The 13,800-nt window shown below is 32.9% G+C and overlaps 1 protein-coding gene across 1 annotated transcript; it reads left to right on the top strand.

Annotated features, from left to right (window-relative positions):
• The first annotated feature begins 10 nt into the window (after positions 1–10).
• Positions 11–13,140, top strand: IMP4 (IMP U3 small nucleolar ribonucleoprotein 4). Its single transcript, XM_063433150.1, has 9 exons — positions 11–94; positions 10,301–10,409; positions 10,552–10,635; positions 10,916–11,025; positions 12,054–12,186; positions 12,419–12,573; positions 12,656–12,750; positions 12,831–12,904; positions 12,982–13,140. Exons 1-9 carry the CDS (start codon positions 92–94, stop codon positions 13,092–13,094), a joined length of 876 nt encoding a protein of 291 aa, XP_063289220.1. The 5' UTR covers positions 11–91; the 3' UTR covers positions 13,095–13,140.
• The last annotated feature ends 660 nt before the right edge of the window (positions 13,141–13,800 follow it).

The raw sequence follows: 13,800 nt of genomic DNA, 5'->3' as shown, positions 1-13,800 counted from the left end.
CCATCTTAACTAAGGGAAAGGGAAAGGGCAGCCAATAGGAGAGCGTGTTACTGGAAGGTGGAGAGCCACGTGAGGACCACCGGCAACCAGAATGGTGAGTCCATACCGGAGCATAGAGCGATATTTACTAATAATATCAAACATTGAAAATACTCAGAGAGGGAGCAGGAGGGTGTCTGTCATATAATAACCCGGATATAATACACACAGTGATAATAACCCAGGTATATAATATACACACAGTGATAATAACCCAGATATATAATACACACCGTGATAATAACCCAGATATATAATATACACAGTGATAATAACCCAGATATATAATATATACAGTGATAATAACCCAGATATAATACACACACAGTGATAATAACCCAGATATATAATACACACAGTGATAATAACCCAGATATATAATACACACAGTGATAATAACCCAGATATATAATACACACAGTGATAATAACCCAGATATATAATACACACAGTGATAATAACCCAGATATAATATACACAGTGATAATAACCCAGATATATAATACACACAGTGATAATAACCCAGATATATAATACACACAGTGATAATAACCCAGATATATAATACACACAGTGATAATAACCCAGATATATAATATACACAGTGATAATAACCCAGGTATATAATACACACCGTGATAATAACCCAGATATATAATACACACCGTGATAATAACCCAGATATATAATATACACAGTGATAATAACCCAGATATATAATACACACAGTGATAATAACCCAGATATATAATACACACAGTGATAATAACCCAGATATATAATATACACAGTGATAATAACCCAGATATATAATATACACAGTGATAATAACCCAGGTATATAATACACACCGTGATAATAACCCAGATATATAATACACACCGTGATAATAACCCAGATATATAATATACACAGTGATAATAACCCAGATATATAATACACACAGTGATAATAACCCAGATATATAATACACACAGTGATAATAACCCAGATATATAATATACACAGTGATAATAACCCAGATATATAATATACAGTGATAATAACCCAGATATATAATACACACAGTGATAATAACCCAGATATATAATACACACAGTGATAATAACCCAGATATATAATATACACAGTGATAATAACCCAGATATATAATACACACAGTGATAATAACCCAGATATATAATACACACAGTGATAATAACCCAGATATATAATATACACAGTGATAATAACCCAGATATATAATATACACAGTGATAATAACCCAGATATATAATATACACAGTGATAATAACCCAGATATATAATACACACAGTGATAATAACCCAGATATATAATATACACAGTGATAATAACCCAGATATATAATACACACAGTGATAATAACCCAGATATATAATACACACAGTGATAATAACCCAGATATATAATACACACAGTGATAATAACCCAGATATATAATACACACAGTGATAATAACCCAGATATATAATACACACAGTGATAATAACCCAGATATATAATACACACAGTGATAATAACCCAGATATATAATACACACAGTGATAATAACCCAGATATATAATATACACAGTGATAATAACCCAGATATATAATATACACAGTGATAATAACCCAGATATATAATACACACAGTGATAATAACCCAGATATATAATATACACAGTGATAATAACCCAGATATAATATACACACAGTGATAATAACCCAGATATGTAATATACACAGTGATAATAACCCAGATATATAATATACACAGTGATAATAACCCAGATATATAATATACACAGTGATAATAACCCAGATATATAATATACACAGTGATAATAACCCAGATATATAATACACACAGTGATAATAACCCAGATATATAATATACACAGTGATAATAACCCAGATATATAATATACACAGTGATAATAACCCAGATATATAATATACACAGTGATAATAACCCAGATATATAATACACACAGTGATAATAACCCAGATATATAATACACACAGTGATAATAACCCGGATATATAATACACACAGTGATAATAACCCAGATATATAATATACACAGTGATAATAACCCAGATATATAATATACACAGTGATAATAACCCAGGTATATAATATACACACAGTGATAATAACCCAGGTATATAATATACACAGTGATAATAACCCAGGTATATAATATACACAGTGATAATAGCCCAGATATATAATATACACAGTGATAATAACCCAGATATATAATATACACAGTGATAATAACCCAGATATATAATACACACAGTGATAATAACCCAGATATATAATATACACAGTGATAATAACCCAGATATATAATACACACAGTGATAATAACCCAGGTATATAATATACACACAGTGATAATAACCCAGGTATATAATATACACAGTGATAATAACCCAGATATATAATATACACAGTGATAATAGCCCAGATATATAATATACACAGTGATAATAACCCAGATATATAATACACACAGTGATAATAACCCAGATATATAATACACACAGTGATAATAACCCAGATATATAATACACACAGTGATAATAACCCAGATATATAATATACACAGTGATAATAACCCAGATATATAATACACACAGTGATAATAACCCAGATATATAATATACACAGTGATAATAACCCAGATATATAATATATACAGTGATAATAACCCAGATATATAATATACACAGTGATAATAACCCAGATATATAATATACACAGTGATAATAACCCAGATATATAATACACACAGTGATAATAACCCAGATATATAATACACACAGTGATAATAACCCAGATATATAATACACACAGTGATAATAACCCAGATATATAATATACACAGTGATAATAACCCAGATATATAATATACACAGTGATAATAACCCAGATATAATATACACAGTGATAATAACCCAGATATATAATATACACAGTGATAATAACCCAGGTATATAATATACACAGTGATAATAACCCAGATATATAATATACACCGTGATAATAACCCAGGTATATAATATACACAGTGATAATAACCCAGATATAATATACACAGTGATAATAACCCAGATATATAATACACACAGTGATAATAACCCAGATATATAATACACACAGTGATAATAACCCAGATATATAATATACACAGTGATAATAACCCAGATATATAATATACACAGTGATAATAACCCAGATATAATATACACAGTGATAATAACCCAGATATATAATATACACATGATAATAACCCAGGTATATAATATACACAGTGATAATAACCCAGATATATAATATACACCGTGATAATAACCCAGGTATATAATATACACAGTGATAATAACCCAGATATAATATACACAGTGATAATAACCCAGATATATAATACACACAGTGATAATAACCCAGATATATAATACACACAGTGATAATAACCCAGATATATAATATACACAGTGATAATAACCCAGATATATAATACACACAGTGATAATAACCCAGATATATAATACACACAGTGATAATAACCCAGATATATAATACACACAGTGATAATAACCCAGATATATAATATACACAGTGATAATAACCCAGATATATAATACACACAGTGATAATAACCCAGATATATAATACACACAGTGATAATAACCCAGATATATAATATACACAGTGATAATAACCCAGATATATAATATACACAGTGATAATAACCCAGATATATAATACACACAGTGATAATAACCCAGATATATAATATACACAGTGATAATAACCCAGATATATAATATACACAGTGATAATAACCCAGATATATAATATACACAGTGATAATAACCCAGATATATAATACACACAGTGATAATAACCCAGATATATAATATACACAGTGATAATAACCCAGATATATAATACACACAGTGATAATAACCCAGATATATAATATACACAGTGATAATAACCCAGATATATAATATACACAGTGATAATAACCCAGATATATAATACACACAGTGATAATAACCCAGATATATAATATACACAGTGATAATAACCCAGATATATAATATACACCGTGATAATAACCCAGATATATAATATACAGTGATAATAACCCAGATATATAATACACACAGTGATAATAACCCAGATATAATATACACAGTGATAATAACCCAGATATAATATACACAGTGATAATAACCCAGATATATAATACACACAGTGATAATAACCCAGATATATAATACACACAGTGATAATAACCCAGATATATAATACACACAGTGATATTAACCCAGATATATAATATACACAGTGATAATAACCCAGATATATAATACACACAGTGATAATAACCCAGATATATAATACACACAGTGATAATAACCCAGATATATAATACACACAGTGATAATAACCCAGATATATAATACACACAGTGATAATAACCCAGATATATAATACACACAGTGATAATAACCCAGATATATAATACACACAGTGATAATAACCCAGATATATAATACACACAGTGATAATAACCCAGATATATAATACACACAGTGATAATAACCCAGATATATAATACACACAGTGATAATAACCCAGATATATAATACACACAGTGATAATAACCCAGATATATAATATACACAGTGATAATAACCCAGATATATAATATACACAGTGATAATAACCCAGATATATAATACACACAGTGATAATAACCCAGATATATAATACACACAGTGATAATAACCCAGATATATAATATACACAGTGATAATAACCCAGATATATAATACACACAGTGATAATAACCCAGATATATAATATACACAGTGATAATAACCCAGATATATAATACACACAGTGATAATAACCCAGATATATAATATACACAGTGATAATAACCCAGATATATAATATACACAGTGATAATAACCCAGATATATAATATACACCGTGATAATAACCCAGATATATAATATACACCGTGATAATAACCCAGATATATAATACACACAGTGATAATAACCCAGATATAATATACACAGTGATAATAACCCAGATATAATATACACAGTGATAATAACCCAGATATATAATACACACAGTGATAATAACCCAGATATATAATACACACAGTGATAATAACCCAGATATATAATACACACAGTGATAATAACCCAGATATATAATACACACAGTGATAATAACCCAGATATATAATATACACAGTGATAATAACCCAGATATATAATACACACAGTGATAATAACCCAGATATATAATACACACAGTGATAATAACCCAGATATATAATACACACAGTGATAATAACCCAGATATATAATACACACAGTGATAATAACCCAGATATATAATACACACAGTGATAATAACCCAGATATATAATACACACAGTGATAATAACCCAGATATATAATACACACAGTGATAATAACCCAGATATATAATACACACAGTGATAATAACCCAGATATATAATACACACAGTGATAATAACCCAGATATATAATATACACAGTGATAATAACCCAGATATATAATACACACAGTGATAATAACCCAGATATATAATACACACAGTGATAATAACCCAGATATATAATATACACAGTGATAATAACCCAGATATATAATATACACAGTGATAATAACCCAGATATATAATACACACAGTGATAATAACCCAGATATATAATACACACAGTGATAATAACCCAGATATATAATATACACAGTGATAATAACCCAGATATATAATACACACAGTGATAATAACCCAGATATATAATACACACAGTGATAATAACCCAGATATATAATATACACAGTGATAATAACCCAGATATATAATACACACAGTGATAATAACCCAGATATATAATATACACAGTGATAATAACCCAGATATATAATATACACAGTGATAATAACCCAGATATATAATATACACCGTGATAATAACCCAGATATATAATATACACAGTGATAATAACCCAGATATATAATATACAGTGATAATAACCCAGATATATAATACACACAGTGATAATAACCCAGATATATAATACACACAGTGATAATAACCCAGATATATAATACACACAGTGATAATAACCCAGATATATAATACACAGTGATAATAACCCAGATATATAATACACACAGTGATAATAACCCAGATATATAATACACACAGTGATAATAACCCAGATATATAATACACACAGTGATAATAACCCAGATATATAATATACACAGTGATAATAACCCAGATATATAATACACACAGTGATAATAACCCAGATATATAATACACACAGTGATAATAACCCAGATATATAATATACACAGTGATAATAACCCAGATATATAATATACACAGTGATAATAACCCAGATATATAATACACACAGTGATAATAACCCAGATATATAATACACACAGTGATAATAACCCAGATATATAATACACACAGTGATAATAACCCAGATATATAATATACACAGTGATAATAACCCAGATATATAATACACACAGTGATAATAACCCAGATATATAATATACACAGTGATAATAACCCAGATATATAATATACACAGTGATAATAACCCAGATATATAATACACACAGTGATAATAACCCAGATATATAATATACACAGTGATAATAACCCAGATATATAATATACACCGTGATAATAACCCAGATATATAATATACACAGTGATAATAACCCAGATATATAATATACAGTGATAATAACCCAGATATATAATACACACAGTGATAATAACCCAGATATATAATATACACAGTAATAATAACCCAGATATATAATACACACAGTGATAATAACCCAGATATATAATATATACAGTGATAATAACCCAGATATATAATACACACAGTGATAATAACCCAGATATATAATATACACAGTGATAATAACCCAGATATAATACACACAGTGATAATAACCCAGATATATAATACACACAGTGATAATAACCCAGATATATAATACACAGTGATAATAACCCAGATATATAATATATACAGTGATAATAACCCAGATATATAATATACACAGTGATAATAACCCAGATATAATATACACACAGTGATAATAACCCAGATATATAATACACACAGTGATAATAACCCAGATATATAATACACACAGTGATAATAACCCAGATATATAATACACACAGTGATAATAACCCAGATATATAATATACACAGTGATAATAACCCAGATATATAATATACACAGTGATAATAACCCATATATAATATACACAGTGATAATAACCCAGATATATAATACACACAGTGATAATAACCCAGATATATAATATACACAGTGATAATAACCCAGATATATAATATACACAGTGATAATAACCCAGATATATAATATACACAGTGATAATAACCCATATATAATATACACAGTGATAATAACCCAGATATATAATATACACAGTGATAATAACCCATATATAATATACACAGTGATAATAACCCAGATATATAATATACACAGTGATAATAACCCAGATATATAATATACACAGTGATAATAACCCAGATATATAATATACACAGTGATAATAACCCAGATATATAATATACACAGTGATAATAACCCAGATATATAATATACACAGTGATAATACAGATATATAATATACACAGTGATAATAACCCATATATAATATACACAGTGATAATAACCCAGATATATAATACACACAGTGATAATAACCCAGATATATAATATACACAGTGATAATAACCCAGATATATAATATACACAGTGATAATACAGATATATAATATACACAGTGATAATAACCCATATATAATATACACAGTGATAATAACCCAGATATATAATACACACAGTGATAATAACCCATATATAATATACACAGTGATAATAACCCAGATATATAATATACACAGTGATAATAACCCAGATATATAATATACACAGTGATAATAACCCAGATATATAATATACACAGTGATAATAACCCAGATATATAATATACACAGTGATAATAACCCATATATAATATACACAGTGATAATAACCCAGATATATAATACACACAGTGATAATAACCCATATATAATATACACAGTGATAATAACCCAGATATATAATATACACAGTGATAATAACCCAGATATATAATATATACAGTGATAATAACCCATATATAATATACACAGTGATAATAACCCGGATATATAATACACACAGTGATAATAACCCAGATATATAATATACACAGTGATAATAACCCATATATAATATACACAGTGATAATAACCCGGATATATAATACACACAGTGATAATAACCCAGATATATAATATACACAGTGATAATAACCCATATATATATATATAATACATACAGTGATAATAACCCAGATATAATATACACAGTGATAATAACCCAGATATAATATACACAGTGATAATAACCCAGATATATATATATAATACATACAGTGATAATAACCCAGATATACAATATATACAGTGATGATAACCTGGATATATAATATATACATTGATAATAACCCAGATATATAATATATACAGTGATAATAACCCAGATATATAATATATACAGTGATGATAACCCGGATATATAATATATACATTGATGATAACCCAGATATATATAATACACACAGTGATAATGACCCAGATATAATATACACAGTGATAATAACCCAGATATATATAATACATACAGTGATAATAACCCAGATATAATATACACAGTGATAATAACCCAGATATATATAATACACACAGTGATAATAACCCAGATATATATAATACATACAGTGATAATAACCCAGATATATAATATATACAGTGATGATAACCCGGATATATAATAAATACATTGATAATAACCCAGATATATATAATACATACAGTGATAATAACCCAGATATATATATACACATACAGTGATAATAACCCAGATATATAATACACACAGTGATAATAGCCCAGATATATAATATATACAGTGATAATGACCCATATATATATACAATACATACAGTGATAATAACCCAGATATAATATATACAGTGATAATAACCCAGATATAATATATACAGTGATCATAGGGGGTCCAGTCAATATATAATAGGGGGGCTAGTAACCCCGATATATAGAATGATAATAGAAATCCCCTAACTCTCTCGCTTAGATGGGTTTAAGTGCCGTGTTATTTATAAAATTATCTACAAAATATTTCAGCAATTTGGCTATGAATAACTGGTGCATCCGTCATATCTGTTACTTCTCATGTTATTCATAGCCAAATTGCTGAAATATTTTGTAGATAATTTTATAAATAACACGGCACTTAAACCCATCTAAGCGAGAGAGTTAGGGGATTTCTATTATCATTCTATATATCGGGGTTACTAGCCCCCCTATTATATATTGACTGGACCCCCTATGATCACTGTATATATTAAATATTGACTGGACTTACCTCTAATCCTGGACCTTCTATATTACTTACCTCCAACCCTGGACCTTCTATACTACTTACCTCCAACCCTGGACCTTCTATACTACTTACCTCTAACCCTGGACCCTCTATACTACTTACCTCTAACCCTGGACCCTCTATACTACTTACCTCTAACCCTGGACCCTCTATACTACTTACCTCTAACCCTGGACCCTCTATACTACTTACCTCTAACCCTGGACCCTCTACTACTTACCTCTAACCCTGGACCCTCTATACTACTTACCTCTAACCCAGGACCCTCTATACTACTTACCTCTAACCCAGGACCCTCTATACTACTTACCTCTAACCCAGGACTCCTCTATACTTCTTACCTCTAGTCAGAGTGTTTCAGGACTCCTCTATACTACTTACCTCTAACCCAGGACCCTCTATACTACTTACCTCTAACCCAGGACTCCTCTATACAACTTACCTCTAGTCAGAGTGTTTCAGGACTCCTCTATACTACTTACCTCTAGTCAGAGTGTTTCAGGACTCCTCTATACTACTTACCTCTAGTCAGAGTGTTTCAGGACTCCTCTATACTACTTACCTCTAGTCAGAGTGTTTCAGGAAGGGTAATGTAAGTGAACTTTGTACAGCTCCGCAGGGAAGCCCGGCTCCGCAGGGAGTATCTCTACAAGAAAGCCCAGGAGGCCAAGCTGCACAGCATTGAGGACAAGAAGCAGCGGTTAAAGCGAGCTCTAGAAGGTTAGTGATTGGGTAGAACGTACTGGGGGTAATGTAGAATCATTTCTCAATTTATAATACTACATAGCGCTGCCGAATACGTTGGCGCTATATAAATGGCAATAATTCTAATCCGACCTGTCCGTTCTGTTTCTTGTTCCAGAGAACCGTCTGATTCCCACCGAGATCCGGAAAGAGGCTCTCTCCTTACAGCAGCAGATAGAGTTTGATGATGAAGGCCAGGAAGGTGAATATTATCAGGTGCTATCGTAGATTAGATTTGGGGCTGAGACTGGAGTGGCTGAATGTAGAGACACCCGGTCCTGTTACTTCCTGCTTTGTTTTGCTCAGTACATTTTAAACTGAAGAGGCAACAATTGCCCAGAGCACCTGCTTGCAAAGACTTCTCATTATTAAACGATACTGATTTTGTATTTGGGCAGTGGTGCGTCCCTTTAATAGTGCATTAATGTAACCCTTAAACAAAGGTTCGTGTTCTCAGCTTCAAACATTTGTGAATCCTCTAGGTATTTCCTCTCATGTGGACAATGAATACAAGTGGGCTGGCGTGGAGGACCCCAAAATCATGATTACAACATCCAGGGATCCAAGTTCTCGTCTGAAAATGTTCGCCAAGGTACGGATTGCAGACTCTGTACTGACACTTATTCCACCCTGTTAATGTCACTGAACCTCTCAATATAACACCCACCGTCTTCTCACTTCTACACAAATCATCCCAAGTCCTTACACCCTATTTATCCAGACTTTCCCTGGTGTTCAATGTAAGAAACAGCGTTTACTTCAAAGGTGGCTATATCCTTTCCTGCAATCCATAAACCCGTTATTAACAGTCGGTATCTGCAGGAAGTATTTTACCGTTTACTGTAAGAGTTGCTGAAGTACATTTCGGGCCACTATCTCCCAGAATCCCTTTGTAATGCTGTCTGTATTAATGGGCCCCGTACAGCTCCATAGTCACTGGGCTACCCCAGCTCTTCACCTCTAACCCCAGAAATAAACTCCTTTCTAATAAATCATTGTATAAGTCGTCACACGCAAGATCCAACCCATTCCTCAAAGGCCTTATAGTGAACCATAACCAGCTGTATTGCCCGGTCGTTGTATGACCTTCGCGGGACGTGTCTGGTTAGTTTTCCCTTAATCTTCAGCTGTCCAACTGGTTACACGCCCTGTCACACACTGGATTTTTAAGGTTTCCTTCTCCCTTTATGTTATAGATGTTTGAAACTGGCCCCCTCCATCTTGGCTCCCTGTCAGACATTGTTATAAGCTCCTGGCACTCGGCCTAGAGGGAGCATACGGAGAAAATGACACAATGTCTCTATTCTCTCCATTTACAATGTGTGCCCTTGCCGTGCCTTGTCTGAACTGGATTGTGAGGTCATTTGCTACATTATTAAGCCAAAACAGAACATCTCAAGGTTAAGACAAGTTCTATGGCATTTTCTGTGGTGTAAATGGCTCACGGCTGTGCCCAGGTTAACAATCAATGGGACCCATAGAGCGGTGATCTGTTCTTACTGTCCTGTAATGGCTCATTCCTTACAGGGTTGTTAGTGGATGCAGCTTGGTGCTATTCGGGATGTGACAGATTGTCTGTTTGGGTTTCTTTGTGTTCATTGATTTTTCTTACCCAATCAGGAAATAAAGCTGACTTTTCCTAATGCACAGCGCATGAACAGAGGAAAGCACGAGGTTGGCGCCCTGGTACAAGCGTGCAAGGCTAATGACGTCACAGACCTTTTAATTGTGCACGAACACAGAGGGATGCCAGGTCAGTTCTACGTTAATAACCCAATCCCCTTAAACATCCATCGGCGCCAAGGATGCACCAAATTTAAATATGGTTTTATTTCGAGATCAAATATTCTGCTTATTGAGTGCTCCCTCTTCCTCTCAGCCCAGGGGAACGCACTTGATTTAAGGAATTGCTTAATTATGTCTCTGTCGCAGGTGATTTTATCTGACTGCTAGGCCCTTGTTAATCGAAAATGTTTGCTTCCCAGATGGGCTCATCGTGTGTCACCTTCCCTTCGGACCCACTGCATACTTCACGCTCTGTAATGTGGTTATGAGACATGATATTCCTGATCTTGGGACCATGTCCGAAGCATTCCCCCACCTCATCTTCCACAACTTTACCTCCAGGCTGGGACAGAGGGTGCGTTAATCTGTGCTAAATTCCACTGTTCCAGTAACCTGATGTCGGATATTACTGTGCTGACTCTCTGTTTACATTTCAGGTATCCAACATCTTGAAATACTTGTTTCCGGTTCCCAAAGAGGAAAGCAAGAGAGTGATCACCTTTGCTAATCAAGAGGACTACATCTCATTTAGGTATCTGCCAGTCACCGTTCTCTTCGGGGCTTTGGTTTGGGTGTGTAGGGTATAACTGAACATCCCCATTCTTTTTCCAGGCACCATGTATATAAAAAGACTGATCATCGCAATATTGAGCTGTCTGAAGTGGGCCCTCGCTTTGAGATGAAGTGTAAGTGTTTGTTATTTATTACTGTCTGTATCCCTCCGTCTCCAGACATTCTCACTTTACTCAATAATGTTTTCCAGTGTATATGATCAAACTGGGCACCTTGGAGAACGAGAACACAGCTGAGGTGGAGTGGCGCTGGCATCCGTACACAAACACGGCCAAGAAAAGGAAGTTCCTCAGCGTGGAATAGTGTGTGTATGTGTGCGTGCCATGTAAATAAAAGGTTTATTTCTAAATAGCGCGTCTTCCCTCATTAAAGATCTCTCTCCAAGTTAGAAATTGTGAAGAACTAAATCGAGATTTACAAATTGTCGCTTAAAACGAAAACAAAATGGAAGAAGACTCTCCAACGCTGTTAGTTTGGCAACAGTTTGTAATTCCCAGCCGGGGAATAAAACTAGTGATTTTATGTCAAATTGATCCACAAACTAACTTGGAGTTTTTTCCTACAGCTGACAATATGACCGTGAACTTAAATGGGGCATGTAGGGCACTATAGAAGGACTGCCGGTTACACAGCCTTTATCTCGATGTCGGAGCACAGTCTGGGTACCGAGGGTAGTGAGGTCACCCTGGATTTAGATAGGCTGCAGTAGTACCTTCTTTTCTTTCTTGGCTTCTTTACATAACCCAATAATGACGTCAGTGGAATTTCCTGGAGTGAGGGGCCAGCTATCAGTGTGCTCCGCTACAACCAAATCACATGTTAAAGTACACCGTACGAGTCCGGTAACATGGAGACTTTTAATGGCATAGGATTGGAACAGTAACATGAGAATTAGAAATTGTAAATATTTTACATTGTTAAGTTTAGTTGTTTGACCGGTTTTATTATCAGCCGCGACACTAAACCATATTTATCTTAATGGAGCTGTTTAGGTGTATAGATCATGTCC

Source organism: Pelobates fuscus, chromosome 9 (assembly GCF_036172605.1).
Source record: "Pelobates fuscus isolate aPelFus1 chromosome 9, aPelFus1.pri, whole genome shotgun sequence".
Classification (NCBI taxonomy): domain Eukaryota; kingdom Metazoa; phylum Chordata; class Amphibia; order Anura; family Pelobatidae; genus Pelobates; species Pelobates fuscus.
This window is presented reverse-complemented; position numbering and strand designations above follow the sequence as displayed.